Consider the following 15,986-nt stretch of genomic DNA (forward strand, 5'->3'; position numbering starts at 1 on the left):
AACATAAAATAACATAAGTATTTGAGTACAATATGTGACACAATTAGGTGAAAACCTTTAATCAGTGGGGTCATATTCCAAATAAAAAGATGCATCTTTGAGACATTGGAGATCACATAAATACCAGGGATTTAACATATTACTGGATTTTATAACAGCAGCACATGAAGACAGACTTTTTTAGAATATGAATTTAGGTTAATGTGAAGAATTTGGCGAAAATGTTGACCAGCACCAAAAATAAGATGATCAGAAATTCGTATTTTAGCTTGTACTCGAGGTCAAAACCTAATCTGAAAAATTCACAGGAGTATAAATCATCTGTGCTGTTGTAGCATTGTGTTTCTTTTTGCTCTGGTTGAAGGAAAAATTTAAATAGCAATAATCACATTAATCAAAAAAGAGGACATAACAACACAGGTCATTGTCACTCGTTTCTATCGTTGATTTTATCGTTTCTATATAAAATTTTGCATGTAAAGTAAAGTAAACATATCAGAAATGTGAACTAGTGGAGAATATTGAAACATAACATTGCTCTTGTGTTATAACATGTTAACATTATGTTTTTACAATTTGCCATTAACTAAAAAGAAAAGGGTCAAATAAAGGACACATTTTAAGATGTCTCTTAAATAGAAATACAGACAAATTGCATAGAGATACGAAAGGACTGAGTGGGCGGGGCGCTGTGCTGTGATTGGTTAATGGTGTTGAAGTGAATTTTAGTGATTGGTTGCTAGTGAGTGTCAAGCAGGAAGTGCTGCTGCAGTCAAATTGCATGCAATCCAAACACTTTTCTCCGATCGCACGGACTCACACGCACGAATTGTTTACAAAGGTTTTTAGCCCCATCAAAGGTTGCAGCGTCCATCAGCCTCAATATGGGTATAGAGGCCTGGTACATGGACAGCTCTGACGAGGACCAGAGGAAGCCGCACAGGTTGAACCTAAACCAGCCTGTCTCCCTGGACCAGTTAAAGAAGCTCGGAGTTTTTTACTGGAAGGTAAAGTTTCAGTGTTATATGACTAAGTGTAGGCATTATGTAACCACTTCGGCTGTAAATAACGTAATGACAATCTGCAGGATTACTGTCAGCACACAAACCACCAGTGCAGTACAGAAACAGTAGAAAATCTCTGCTGATAATCAATAGTCCTGTTGCTGAGTGTTTTCCTGTCTATGTAGCTGAACGCAGATATCTATGAAACGGACCCAGAGCTGGAGCAGATTCGAAAAACCCAAGGTTACACCTACATGGACATCATTACAATTCAGAAGGACACACTTCCCAACTATGAGGAGAAGGTAACCTGTGTGCACACAGCTAAAAGATAAGATAAGTGACTTTATTATCATTGCACAGTTGTACAGTGTACACAAGCACAACGAAATTGGAGCACAGTTCTCCCCCCAGTGCAAACATGTCAGATAAATAATAAAATAACTAAAGCATGCACTTTCCAAAAAAAAGAAACACTATGAAGAAGCTATATAAAATTAAGCTTCATACGATAATTTTTCAAAGTGCTAAAGTCTTGAACCAGCCCTCATTTCTTTATATTTTGCATCCAAACAGCCAGACTTTGAGTCATTCAAGCATTAAAGGCAGATAACTCAAGGGATGAACCATTGTTGTGTGTGCACGTAACAGACAACTTTGGCAAAGAACTCATTTTAAATTGTATCTTTATTCCCATTTCCTAATTAGGGTTGGATAAAGACTTTTGAACAATACTGTTTATCCACCTTTGACTTGAACTGGGTGTAAAAACCTTTAACAATACCACTTGTTTGTCTTCTTCAGCTGAAGATGTTCTATGAGGAGCATTTACACCTGGACGACGAGATCCGCTACATTCTGGATGGCCAGGCCTACTTTGACATCAGGGATAAGGAGGACCGATGGATCCGGATAGCCATGAGCAAGGGAGACTTGATCACCCTGCCGGCCGGCATCTACCACCGCTTCACCCTGGATGAGACGGTACAAATGAGGGGTGAACTTTGTGTTAGCTGGATTTAATCTTTTTATAACTGACTGAGGCCCACCTCTCTGTTGTGGTGAGATACGGTGGCCCTTAGGAACCATGGTGTAGTGGTCACATATCCCTTCATCTGTGACATTGGGGCCCATTTAAATCGTTAGATGACCTCTACTCACTGATGCCCAAAAGAGATCACATACTTCGCCCTCAGGAATTGGCAAAAAATATGGAACGATTGGACTGCTAAATCAGTTTTTTACATTTCAGTCCTGCAACACATTCCAAAAAAAAGGTTGGGACAGTAAAGCTTTTACCACTTTGTAATGTTTCCATTCCCTCTCACAATACTTGAGGATCCCAAGTAATGAAGAGTTTCAGGTGTTATTTTGTCCCATTCTCCCGGCAACAGTATGTGGTTGTTGTTTCAAAGTTCTCCAACATTCTCCAATAGGAACAGGCCAGAACAGCAGGCATGCCAGTCCAGTACCCTCTTCTTTCTTGCGAGTCTCTTTTTAATATGTGCAGAATGTGGTTTTACATGGTCTTGTTTAAAAATGCATGCACGTCCCTGGAAAAGATGTTGCTCTTAAATCTCTTTTCTACTTTAATGCTGCCGTCACAGAAGTGGAAATGAGCTTTGCAGAGGGCACTGATTCACCCCCATACCATCACAGAGCCTGGCTGGAGGGACTAGTTTCTGAGAACAGTCTGGATGCTGTTTTTGATTTTTGGTCCATTTCTTCCAACAAAGATCTGGAATACTGTTTGGACTGTACAGTGTGTGATGGTCCATCCCAGAGGCCTCATAGCCCAGAGAAGTTGACAACATTCTTTTTGCACTGTAAAGTGACATTTGTGAATGTAACTGTGCTGCAGTGCTTGACAAAGGTTTGACAGGGATCACGGGTGTCCATCTTAGTCTCGCTGCCACAGATTTTGGAATGGTTCCAGATTTTCTGCATTGTGGAGGGAGAAATATGTAAATCCCTTCTAATCTTTCTTTGAGGAACATTGTTTGTAAATAGTTTTTCACACACACGTCTTGACAATCTGGATGCTTCTTTGAGAGCAAACCATGGATTACAATCACCTGTTTCAACTACGCTGTTTTTGTACCTTAAATGTAGCCCTGGAATGTGATGCGGGTCCAAAACATGAAAGTGGAAGTATAATCACAAAAAAATTAGACAAAACATGAAAAACTCTTGGGATATTATGCATTATTATCATTTTCAGTACCCTCTAAAGATGTGTTCCTTTGGATAATTAGCTGTTCAGTACTGACTGTTCAACATCTGTAGGCTGTAGTGGATCGTGTGGCGCTCCAGCTATTTCAACTGCAGTGATGACTTATGGTCATCGTTTCTTTCCACAGAATTACGCTAAAGCCATGCGGCTGTTTGTGGGTGAACCGGTGTGGAAGGCGTACAACAGGCCGGCTGACGATTTCGAAATGCGTCAGAAGTACGTTGCTTCTCTGCAGGGATCCTGAGAAAATGTCTGACCGCTGCTAATACTAAAGTCCATCGCTCTGATGTTACTCTGCTGAGGAGAATACAGCAGGCTCACAAGTAGATTTATAAAGAAAGTTGTAATTTTATGCACAAAGATGTTTTTAGTGGTGCATGAAATGATGAAGCCTCTGCTTGGACAACCTAAGAGGTGAAATAACACGAAATATTCAAATTTCTGAGCTTCTTACAGGTTAGTGCAACACAATTAATAATGTATTAATATCAAAGAGGCAATGCTACATGAGTATTCTCTTTTCATAAAATCTCACCATACATCTCATTTATGTACAAAAGACATTTTGTAGTTGGTTTGTATGAATGAGGAGGAACATGGAAATAAAGCTGCTGCTAAGTTCAGTCTGTTTTTGTGTTTTTTAATCATCATTCCATTCATTCAGAGTCTGATTTAAAAGAACAGATTTATTTAGGATAAAACATTTCTTTTAATATACATAAATACGATCAACACAACGTGGAAACTGCAGATAGAGGAAAAAGGAAATCTGTAAAAGACAAAAATCAAACATAATGTGCCTGTGTTCTGTACAACTTTGGATTGCAAATATTTTACATTTTCATTTAGTGGACAGAAACTGCTGCAATCTGATGGGCTCGTTTATGTTCACTGCATAAGTGATGAAATCAAGTGGTTTGTAAATCCAGAATTCCAGTAGAGGAAGCTGTTTTTAAAGTTTATTAGTCTAACCACACTGAAGCTCAGGATAATGCCCATGCCAGGTCTCACAATGAGCCAGCAACTCCTGTAGTGTAATGTCTGTTTTTTAACTAAAAATGGAGGGTTTGAGGACTGCTCTGTAGTGGTGTTGGCTAGAATATTTCTGCTAAAATGGAATGAGTTTGATTGTTGACAATTTGGTGAGCTCGCTTATGCTCCTTGTGTCTGCAACCTTAATATGAAGCTAAACTGCAGAAATACTGAAAACAAGCGTTATGGTTCTTGGTGGGACACTTGGAAGACCTCCACATGACTCAATCTGCAGGGAGAAGATCATGTGACAGACAGATTTTAAGTAGACAAGAGCAGCATAAGACTGCACACTGCAGCTAAGGAAAAAAAAACAGATCATGATTAACATCAAAACTTAAATCACAATCAAACTGGTACATTTTTTCCAGGAAATATGTCCTTAACCCTTGGAGGAATCCTACAAACAGACAACATAACCTCCCTGCTGGAGCACTTGACACATCTGACTTTGCAAAAACAAACAAATCTCCCGCCACACACCCACATTCTGCCCCTTACATTAACTTATTAAAGAAACAGCACCTCATTACTGTGACTCACGTGTGATTAATGCAACTTTTTCCAACATTATGAAAGGGCCTGCGAGAGACGCAAGCTAATGTATCAGTGTATATTCCAGACAAGACTTGACGAAATAATCATAGAAACACCTACAGCTGATCAGAACTTTACTTTCAGAGAATTCCCCTCAAATTCTTTGATCCATTGGCAGACGTCTATCAGCTCTCACAATGTCTGGCTATGGAAATGCTAAACATGGAGGAGAAAATGGTGCGATGTGTAAGAAAAACACAGAAAGACCTCCCGAAAAGTGCATCAAACACAAACATGCAGCCAATGTGAGCTCAAACATTCAACAGCAGATTAACACACCAGTGGTGATTAGCTCACAGGCAGCAGCCTCAGCTGATCATGGGACCGTCTTTCATCTCGGCTCAGCGACTTCATTGAGTTTCTGCTTGTTGCTTAGCAACACTCAGTGGTCAGGAGTTCATAACCCCTGTTAAACTGCTTTCTTTTGTTTTTGCACAAATCAAACTACAAGGGGAGATCAGCTGGTGGTTTGTTTTAGTTTTGGACGGAGCAAAGCTAGTAATTTGCCCTGTTTTTTCAGTATTCACGCTGAGCTGGTGTAGCTTTATACTAAGCATAGGCAGAGAGCAAATAAGCACATTTTTCTAATCTATCTTTTCAATCTGTAAAATAGAATAAACACCAAGTCTTGCACATACAAGATGCTTATGTGAGCGGTTTTGCTCTGATAAGTGAATCATTTCTGGGTTGCTCTTCAGATAATAGGAGTACGGTGCATCCTGCAGGTTTAAGAAGGAGAAATCTCAAATCCATCCAGTACTATAAAAACAGTTCTCAAAACACCCCGTTAGAACTTACTTCTGGGAAACTAAGCAGAGGAGGAAACATTCACTGTTCCATCTCACAGATGTAGCTCTTGCTTCCTTCTCTACAGACAGGGTTTTAGTCCCCGTCCCACAGAAGGCGAGTGCTGTAGCGCGTTTGTCCTCTTCCAGTTGTCCCCTTGCCTCTTAGACCAGTTTGAGGCACTGTGTGTTGAAGCTGTCGCCCTCCCTGCAGGCCACGGCCTCCAGCAGCGCCTGTTTCTTCTGCGTGCTGCGTGATGACTCCAGCTCGTACATCGTGGTCAGGTTGAAGAGGACACTCTCATGGAGGTACAGGGTGGGGTCCTGCTGTACCAGGCCCTCCAGCTGGCCCAAGGACTCCTTCAGCCGGCCCAGGTAGAGCAGGCAGACCGCTGCGTTGTTGCTGGCCTGGGAACATAAAGACGAAGAGGAGGAGCCCAACAAATCAAAGCAGTAGAAGTCAAAACCCTGCCACATACATTTTCATTCTGACTTTAGATTAGCTCCTCTCACATGAAGGCATTTCATGACATTTTCAAATCTACATAGATTGCTTTAATTTTACTGTCAAAATTCAAAGACCTGTTCAGAAATTAAAATAACACCCTCTGATACCGCTTACGTTCACAAATTAACGCGTAGTATCTTGTGTGTTTACCACATTCACGAACAGAGATGTAGAAATAAGTCGTTATTTTCTGGTGAACTGCTGTCACCTGATATCCTGCAGAAAGTCTGAACCCTCTGAGACAAGCTTTCTGTCATTTCTTTAAGTAGTCTTCAGGAATAGTCCTCCAGGCTTCTTGAAGGACATCCTTCTTTGGATGTTGGCTGCCTTCTCTGTCAGATGATCCCACACTGCTTCAATGATGTTGAGGTCTGGGCTCTGGGGAGGATTCATCCCTCCATAACACCTGTTGCCACTGATTTTCAGTCCACTTCTTGTGTCATTTGGCATAGCTCAGCCTTTTCTCCCTGATTCCCTTCCTTAAGAATGGCTCCTTGACAGCCACCCTTTCATGGAGGCTATTTCTGATGAGGCTTGGGCCAACAGTAGATGGATCAACTGAAGGTCCGAATGCATCTCTCAGGTTCTGAGTCAGATCTTTGCTGTACATCTTTTTCAGACACTGTTCATCTGCTGTAGACCCACTGCTTCTTCTTTTGTCTTCCACATGTCGAGTTTCCTCAGTTTTTTAAGGACACACTACATGTCATGCTGAGATATGCCAAGTTTTCAACTAATAACTTTGGGAATCACTTTGTTGGTGTAAAAAATCCTATTTTCTGTCTGTCAAACTGTGTTATCTTTGGCATTTTTCATAGATGCAACTAAAGAAATGGGAACAAATGAAGTGTCTTTGTCACAGGCTGCCCAAAGATACAATTTATAATAGGATCTTTGCTAAGTTGTCTGATATGTGTAGACACAACACTTGTTCATCCCTTGAGTAAGATGTCTTTTTTATGATTAAATTATTCATAGGTCAGTGTTAAGTGGCTTAACAAACAAAAAAACACATTCCTCTAAAAATGATCCGGACTGACCGGACTGAAATGACACTCCTGGAGAAAACCTGGAGAACTATTGCTCACGACCACTATAAACGATTATAAGAAAGTCTGGATGCTTGGTAGAAAAAATAAAGAAATCAGGGCTGGATAAACACATTGGTACATTACTCTAAATAACATGGTACTTAGTCCTGTAGATTTTATGGACAAACAGTTGCACCTCAAACTGATGCAATATCTCACAAAAAGTTCCCCAATGCTAAACATTTAAACTCCTTTCCTCTTGCAGATTAAACGACACACGTCTTACTGTGTAACACATGAGATCGTACTTACAACAGGGTTTTTCGGGTCAATTTTCAACACTTCAAGGAAAGATGCATGTGCTTCAGCGTAGTTGTTCTGACTGAGGTAGACAAAGGCCCTGAAAACAACAGACAGACAGATTTATTTTCATTGTGATGATTTAAACCACAAGCAACCTGAACCTCTGAGCATCTCCTGCGAGTGCGTCATACATGTAACAGAATTGAATTTCTGAAATCCTGGTGGGGTCACGTTATACGGCTGATCTGCACTCTTCCAAAATATTTAATATACTAGATATTTGGTTGGAGTCTGTGCCAACAAGCCTCATAGATCAAATCTCTGAAGTGTTCACACATAGTGGGTTAACAGAACTGGGCATTTTGTCAGTAACTTCCAAAATTAGTCTTTGACATGAAAAATGGACTTAAAATCTTAGTAGTGAAAACCTGGTTAATGTGTCTATAACAGCTGTGTGTCATATAGCCTGATGTAGCCTTGAGAAGCCAAGCAGACAGCTAATTCTAAAGCAAATGAGATTAACCAAAGTGTTTCACTGAATAAAATTACAACAATAAACAGGTAGATATACACCAACGTACTTTACCTACTCTGGAAAAACTCAAGGAACATAACTAAAGATGGTAACCTGTCTTCCAAACGTCTCACATCCCTGTCAATCAAGTATTCTCTGAACGTCCCAGAAAGAAACAAATCCTCAACTCTCAACGCACAGAACTCAAAGATCCTCTGCTTACATCCTGGCTGCTTACACCACAGGAAACCCCAAAAGGGCTTGAGTCCACCACCAAAGGTTAGACACAAAGTACGATAGCTAGACATGACATGTCATTTGAATGTTTTGGTTGCCAAACTGCGATAGCACAAGCGGCATGATTTAACTCATAATGATTCAAGCCGATCTGTTGCGTGTCATCCTGTTGTTTCCCATCTGCTATCATTCTCAACTGTTCACTGAAGGAAAACAAACTGCTTGTCTACTGTAGCAGCATCCACTCATTTCTCTCCTCCAGATTTTAGAACCTGCAAGGATTTGCTCCCACTCACGCATAATGGTGTTAATGAGTTCGGACTCTGACTTCACATCATTCCAGAGGGGATGGCTGACAAGAGAGAGCTCCGGGTGAGCAGTTAAGTTCTTCCACAACAAACAGGGATCATCATGAGCTGCTGCGTATGAAGCCATTGTCACACTGAAACAGGAACAGTTTAACTAAACACTTGTCTCAAGCATTGTTAGCTCAAACACTTGAAAGAATGATCAAAACCAAGTATGGCCACATGAAAAGAGTTGATAGGGTATGTGCATATAGTTTTGACAGTATTTTTGATTCAACTGTACGATATCAAGCCCCTGTATATTTATAAAAGACATTAACACACACATTAGCGTTGTCTCATTCTCCTTACAGCCTCATACCAGAGCTGCAGAGACCCAAATTCCTGCTCTGAGGATGAAGCAGAAACCAAAAGCCTCAAAGAAGGCAGTCTGTTTACAGGGCCAAAATTACCCCGAAGCTTAAACGCACAACATGCACGCACCTGTTCATTAGCACACATGTGGTGTGACTGAGGTGGCTCTCTTTCATCTCGCAGGCTTTCTCCACATCCTGGAAGTACCTCTCTGCCGTTTTCACGTCTCCGACCTAGCAGGGAACAGAGCAGGAGCAACATATTAACCCCTGATCTGTATGTGTGTGTTTTGGAAAAACATGCAAACAAAAATAAACTCAGTTATACTTCATACAGAGCAAAAATGCACCCTGCATCGGCCAAAAATCAACACTGACATGATGGATACAGTCAAATCTGGCCTAATTTCAGGGCTAATTTCAGGATTGTCGCTAATAAAGAATCCAAGCCTGTTAGCGTGAGATTAGGTCTAAAGTTTTAATTCAAAATGTAATCTAAAGATTCATACTGAATGTTTGGAATTCTTATTCTTTTTTTTCCCTCTGAAACTGAAAATTTGATCAATCACAATAAGACTAGAGATGGTCCATTCCTAATTCAACAAAAAAGGTTTGTCCAATCCATCTTTTTGCATTTACACTGGAAGGGGACAGTTTGAGTTCTACATTTAAATCAACTCTCATTAAAGGCGTCTAAGTGGGGCGGAGAATACCTGCAGTAAATAAACCTGTTAAGTAACTATTAGATCATGTAAATTCATGACCAAGCAGCTTACATATTCTTTACCTAGCAACAACAATCACTGAGTTATGAAGCCAGCAGGAATAAATCAGTCTTTGTTGCTTCTCTTTTGTAAAAATAAACTCTTCACTAAGTGTCAAACAGTTTTTTACTGAGACATTTTACTCCTGTTTTACACCTACACCTTGCAGGTCAGGTGTGCTGTGAGGTCATCTCTGGGGAATGACCTGGTGAGACACTCCCAGAAACTGAGCTTGGGAGGTCTTTCACAAAAACAAAGGAGGGTTTCTGTGTATGTAATGAGAGATGTTAACTCTTACTGCATTTCAGTAAATAATAAAACTTTCAGTCAGTTTGATTCCAGCAGCAGGAACAAATTCTTCTCAAATCGTCCTCTCAGCTCATGGCTGGTATTTAAAGTCATCCACTATAACATAGCTAATAAAAATACATTTTCTCAGAGAGCGGAAGAGACTCAAACTGATGACCTCATAAACCTTTAGTAATGTGATATTATCTGTGAGTGCTTCTTTATTAGGACAAATGAGGATGTTATTCAAAGAAACTTTGAAATGAGAGCTCAAACTGGAGAAAATGCATCCAGAACACGCACCGAGTGCCTGAGGTCTCTGCAATAGATACAGAAGTATTCAATTAAAGTACGTACTTTACTCCTCATTTCAGCCTGACCAAGGATTTCCTGGATTTATCCATTTTACTTTGATGATTTTTACTATCATACAACTATTATGTGTGTTTTTTAGCAGTTAAAGGAGAAGATCTGTATCAGTCTCAGACCTGTGTGTTCAGTCAGGAGTTGGATGAATTAACATTTGATGTAGAAGGAAACATCTAAGCTTTGAGGCGCTTCAGCATGCGTGTGGGTTCGCAGCGCTATTACGCAACACACGTCTACCTGTTTAGTTTGTTCCTTAGTTTAGCTTTATCCACAAAAAAGATCTGGAAAACATCTGCTTAGTGTGAGACTGAGTTGAAAATAATGAAGACTGTCCGGTGCATCTGTTGTATGTGCTTTTCACCCCGCTCCTTTATTCTTCACTGTTTTTAATCAGCTTTGTCTGTCTGTGCTGAAATCTGTTATCTGTTTTCTCTGCCCAGTTCAAATGAACTTTTGACCAATCAACATCTGACTAAAGTGTAACGCCACCTTTGCATTCTATAAGCTTTTTGGAGGACCACATACAAACTAACCTGGTTTGGTAGAATACCCGTTATGATAAAGACTCTGTGTGGAATGAGAGCAATGCAGTTGGACATGTTCTAGCTCCCGTAAATCCTGCCTTAGAGGCCTTCTTGACACAGGGTGTTGGAGCTGTTTGTTTACGTATTGATTAACATGTCCCACCTAAGTTCTCAGTTAAAAACAATCTTCTGGTTAAACATAAACCTCAGACACTATGTATTTCTTTGACTTTGAAGAAACATGAATTAAGTAGCATTTAGGAGGTCGAACCTGTAACTTTTATTGTAAGTTTGTAACTTTGCTCTCAAGCTTTTCAATATTTTTTCTGAAATTACAATAGCGTGTCTAAATCACTCGATGCTTGAAAGGTGAAAATAAATAAGTAAGACAGAGTTAGTTAATTCATTAACTTTGATGAACTCTCTCCTCATCCTGATGTGAGCAACTTGCTTTTTAGCTTAGTTTGGGTAACTTTTGTGAATCATCTGAGCAGTTTTTATCTGTAGGTAGGGAGAGAGTCTGGAAGACCAATAAAGCTGGTTATTGATCAATTGTTCACTATTAGGACATTAAATTTCATCATGTGGTTGCTTCTGTCATATTGCTAGACTGTCTGACACAGTAGCAAACAGTAGGAACGCTGAACAAAAAGGGTACGAGTATGTAAAGGACATTTTCTTTCCTCCAAACCTTGTATTACACAAAGCTAAGATAGTTAGTTCTATCTGTGGCCAGGGACTGAGTGTCTTTTAGTCAAACCATGCATCCGTTAATGTGCAGACCTGCAGGAAGATGCGTCCTATACCACTGAGCAGCTGCACTCTCTGCTGGGGTTCATACTGGATGATGGAGTGATAGGTCTCCACAGCCAGAATGTAGTCCTGAGGACAAACAGAGAGGGACATACAGGTTTCAGAGAGGAGGTGGTATATATAAAACAGCAAATGAGGAATGGGAGGCAGTGAAAGAGAAGACAAGTTAGAGTCGAGTGAAGCAGAGACAGGTGGAGGGCGACTGGGGTAAAACTGAGCAGAATTTAGGCAGAGAGAGAAAGAGCATTAATCAAACATATGGAGCATTAGCAGGGCGATGTGACCCTCCTCCCACCTCTACATTGAGCTGCTACACATTGCTCACATGGTGACTGAATGCTGAGTGGCGCGACAGAGAGGTCAGAGAGGTGTGTGTCTGTGTGAGTGGAGTCGATGTGGAGGAGGGCACAGGAGGTGTGTACCGAATATGTCGATGCATACCAATGTTGCAGAGTTTCTAAAACTTTTAACAAAACTGACAAACAAACCAGGCAAAAGTTTGGACACACTTATGAGTGGGAAGGCGTGTTCGAAGTGCTGACTGGTACCAGACACGATGCAGTCGAGTCACACAATCATACATACAAAATCACATTTATTGTTGACTCTACAGTACTGACATGGTTCATGTGGTCTGGAGTCTGGCTTTAAACTACTCTAAAGCTTTCATTCAAACAAAAGAACAGAGCTGTGTTTATGGAGGTTCTTCAGTTTACTCATGTGCAGAGCCTCATTGTTTTTATCAATAGCTGATCTCATCGACCAGTATTGGCCTTGGACAGATACATTTGGAAACAATCCAGTCTGTCAATTGGCAACTTTAACATTGATGTTAACATACCCACAGCAGTGACACGGGGCTTGTGCTATATTGGACATTTGTGTCAGATTGGGCACCATTAAGTGAGGTGTAATGATTGAATCCTTGATTTTTTTTAAACAAGTGTTTCATGCTACCATGACAGCTGATGATGGCCTAAAAAACACACCGTATAAGACATACAAGCAATGGATGAGAGCAATTGATAATATCAATTATGACGTGTTTAATGAACACGTAACATGACAGAGGACTCTTATTGGCCTCTCACATGCGATGTTTTTATTTCACCTAAAGCAACAAGTGTAGTTGTTCAAATCTTTTCCTTTTATGGTATTGTGAACTGGATTTTCATTCACTAGTGAAGCACATTTGAAGCGAACTTGAGGAAAGTCATAAAAAGGGAGTGTTGATCAGACTCAGTTCCATTGATGGTTTGAAGTGAATAAACTTGGCTGTGTAGGTGTCACCAGAAGGTGGCGGTAGAGGCTTTGTGGCTCATGGTTGTAATTCAGTGGAAAGCATTTGTCCAAACAGGGAACAAGAGACGGAAAACAACGAGTGGGGTGGAGATCCATATAAGAAAAATAGAGCGCTCTTCTTCAGGAATTACTTTAATTTCTGGGAATATCTGGGATAGTATATAGTATCTGGGAAAACTGTTGGGTTTATTGTTCATCGGCAGCTGAGATTGTTGTTTAAATTTCCCCTGAATGCAGATCAAGTTTTCTTTCAAACTAGCAAAAAACACCTAATTTATGTGTATTATATATTTATCTGTATATCAACCCAGCTAATGTCTCTACCATCACCTCTTTGCTGTCAGATATAGGAAAGGCTGTAGGAAGGCAATAACTATCTGAATGCTAAACATTAAGCGGTGTGTTAAAGGGTGGTCTTGCCTCATGTCATTTCCTTGTATCCTAGCTCCTCACAGCAAGGATGTGAGAAGTGCAAGGATAAACATTCTTTAGGATGGCAGAGGGGAAGGATTTCATGGCCACATGAGGAGAGGATCCAAGGAAGCAACGAAAAGAACCCCACATCGGTTTATATTGGATGAGAACTGGCCAATATGTTGACATTTAGAAAATTCTGACTTGATTAAAACTGTGTCAGTGTTGACCCCAAAAATCCAGAACTGGTTTGGCTCTTGGATAAAACTAATTTTTTGTGTAACCTGATTATATGAGATAACTTAGTCTTTATATCTATGTTTCAGCTTGTTTAGAAATGACTGTGGTAATATTGTCAAATCTTTTTCAAGCAAATAAATCTTAAAACGTACCAACCCAAAAATTAATATTACCCCATCCCCATTATCGACTTAAAAATGTTAAGCCAAAATAGATTTATTTTTGGGTGGCACCTTGTGATTGTGCAAAGAAAGACTTCTACTTAGTGAGAGCCAAAATCCCAAAACTGAGCTTAACAAACTGGAAAATTGTATTTTACCAATTCTCACCAGTAGATGGCACTGTGGCTCTCTGTACAATCTAAGCCCACATCCCCCTCCCCCTTCTTCACTCTCACTGACCAAGAATCCAATTAGTGGTCAGTCTGTGGGGATTTCACTGTGAATCCTCCACCAACCTGGCATCAGAGATCTCTGAGACACACACACACAGGGACATACTCACTCCAATGCACAGCGAAACACAGGCGTGGGCTGACAAACACACACACCTACCTTCATCAGCAGCAGGCAGTTGGCCATGGAGTACATGACCCGACTGAGACGAGACCTCCACAGCTTTAGAGACGCTATAAACAGAAAGAGAAGTAGAAGGAAAAATGAGCTCAGTGACTTCATATTTTCCATTCTACCTGCTTATTTGGATTTCCCTGTATATCCTCCTATTCTACACACCACATCTATACACCTAGTTTATTTTAAGGTGAGATGATGTAGAAGACACTGCAGCACCCTCCACTTTCCCCTTCTTCTCCTTTGGAAGACCCTGTTACTATTCATTGCTGCATTGGTATATGTTTGTGTGTGAGCCAAGGAGAAGAGCTAATCACTCAGTAGGGTCCTGATGTGTGAAGGCAAGGCCCCGCGTTATTGACTCGGCTGTGTGGGTAAAAGGAGGAGAAACAGAGGACATAGCTTTAATGCTGCTTTGTAAGCTCTGAGAAATTGGCTGAACTGAAGCAGCGTCATACATGTGTCACTGCCATTTTTGTAAAGCAAATGCATATTTAGCTCACCATAAATTACATGCCCTTTTAATTTCTAAAACTGAATAAAAGATATTGGAAAAGTTATCGGAAGCAGTAAGACCAACAGATACAAGACTGAACAGAAGAGGAGAGAAACGAGGAACGTATGAAGTCAGGTTGTGCGGAGGCGTGTCCACCTAAACTTCAGACAAAGGTGCCTGCCCATTTCCCTAGCCCAGCAGTGCAGATGTGAGTGGATTGGTAGGATTGATCTGTATTGATCTGCTTGGCGTGAAGAACTGGAGAGAGCATTTAATATTCAGCGAGAGTACCAGAGCGGCGAGGTGCTAAACACTTTTAGAGCACCGCATTGGTGTGTGGTTGAGGCTGAGTGCGTATGTGTGGCTGACGTATGCTGCAGTCCTGCACCAGGTGTGTGTGTTAACCATCGAGGCCCCTGACCTCACTCTCCTCCCACAGTGTGATGCAGTCTGGGACTGCAGCCAGATCTGTAGCCAAATGTCTATGTGCCTGCTTACCTTCCCTGTTCTCCTGTGTTAGGGTGATCATGCTGCCGTCCTCAGCCAAGCCTTTCTCCAAGTTCTCCAGAATCTGCCCAGGCAGGGAGGGGATTTAAATTTCAGTGGACAAGGTTGGCAGCACTGTGTGAGAATCTGCATATTCAACAACTCTAATCCAACATTATTTAGCTGTTTGGAAAGATTGGATTTAAAAAGCAACTTGCAGGTTGACAATATCAGGGACTTAAAGTGTATAAACCTATAGGAAGAACTTGGATTTTAAAAAGTGTCCCTATGTGACTGTGAACATTTGAAGTTAAAAACAGCACAGCTCTGCAGTTACATAGCATAAGGGAGAACAAGTTCAACAATAAGAAAAAAAGACAGCAGTTTCAATACTTAAGAGATCAAATTTAAATGTACATGCACATAAGAGACAACAGCCAAACAATTATAAACCTGATAGGTGACAAAGGGCCAGGAAAAAGCAACAATCAGGAGAAATATTGTCCATCAGGTGTGGTCTGATGATAGTCAGTGGAGGATGAGCTCCACTGGGCAACTGAGCAATGAATTTAGCTGACGACTGCTAACATTTTTTCCAGAGCTATGAAGTTTTTTGACTGGATGCACTTTGTGCAGGTGAATTGACAAGAAGTTGCTGACATTTCTGCAGCATAAAATACAACTGTGTGTGGCACTCATGTTAGACAAGAGGCCTGGAGATTTCCAGACTGGATGCAGAAGTCAGCAGAATCCTTTGAGAGTGATGACATGTAGTAGTTCACGCCATACAGCTGGTTCTACTGCATATCTCCA

General features: G+C 40.8%; 2 protein-coding genes across 3 annotated transcripts in view; one reads left to right on the forward strand and one right to left on the reverse strand.

Moving 5' to 3' along the window:
- The first annotated feature begins 791 nt into the window (after window positions 1-791).
- adi1 (acireductone dioxygenase 1) overlaps window positions 792-15,986 on the forward strand; it is a 331,967-nt gene continuing 316,772 nt past the window's right edge. Inside the window, exons 1-4 of one of the 2 annotated variants that reach the window (XM_072365514.1) lie at window positions 792-1,007; window positions 1,190-1,309; window positions 1,809-1,988; window positions 3,365-3,858. In XM_072365514.1, the coding sequence (XP_072221615.1) occupies window positions 885-1,007; window positions 1,190-1,309; window positions 1,809-1,988; window positions 3,365-3,481 (540 nt within the window). In that variant the 5' untranslated portion in view covers window positions 792-884 and the 3' untranslated portion in view covers window positions 3,482-3,858. Of the gene's footprint in view, window positions 1,008-1,189; window positions 1,310-1,808; window positions 1,989-3,364; window positions 3,859-15,986 lie in introns of those variants that run through there. The other variant, XR_011907707.1, reaches the window with a different exon arrangement.
- trappc12 (trafficking protein particle complex subunit 12) overlaps window positions 3,906-15,986 on the reverse strand; it is a 35,041-nt gene continuing 22,960 nt past the window's right edge. The window contains exons 7-12 of the mRNA XM_072365513.1: window positions 15,186-15,258; window positions 14,174-14,247; window positions 11,634-11,732; window positions 9,036-9,139; window positions 7,503-7,590; window positions 3,906-6,059 (exon numbers count right to left, since the gene is read on the reverse strand). Of these exons, the coding sequence (XP_072221614.1) occupies window positions 5,817-6,059; window positions 7,503-7,590; window positions 9,036-9,139; window positions 11,634-11,732; window positions 14,174-14,247; window positions 15,186-15,258 (681 nt within the window). The 3' untranslated portion in view covers window positions 3,906-5,816. The remainder of the gene's footprint in view (window positions 6,060-7,502; window positions 7,591-9,035; window positions 9,140-11,633; window positions 11,733-14,173; window positions 14,248-15,185; window positions 15,259-15,986) is intronic.

Source organism: Leuresthes tenuis, unplaced genomic scaffold (genome assembly GCF_036924035.1).
Source record: "Leuresthes tenuis unplaced genomic scaffold, fLeuTen1.0.hap1 SCAF_15, whole genome shotgun sequence".
NCBI lineage: Eukaryota > Metazoa > Chordata > Actinopteri > Atheriniformes > Atherinopsidae > Leuresthes > Leuresthes tenuis.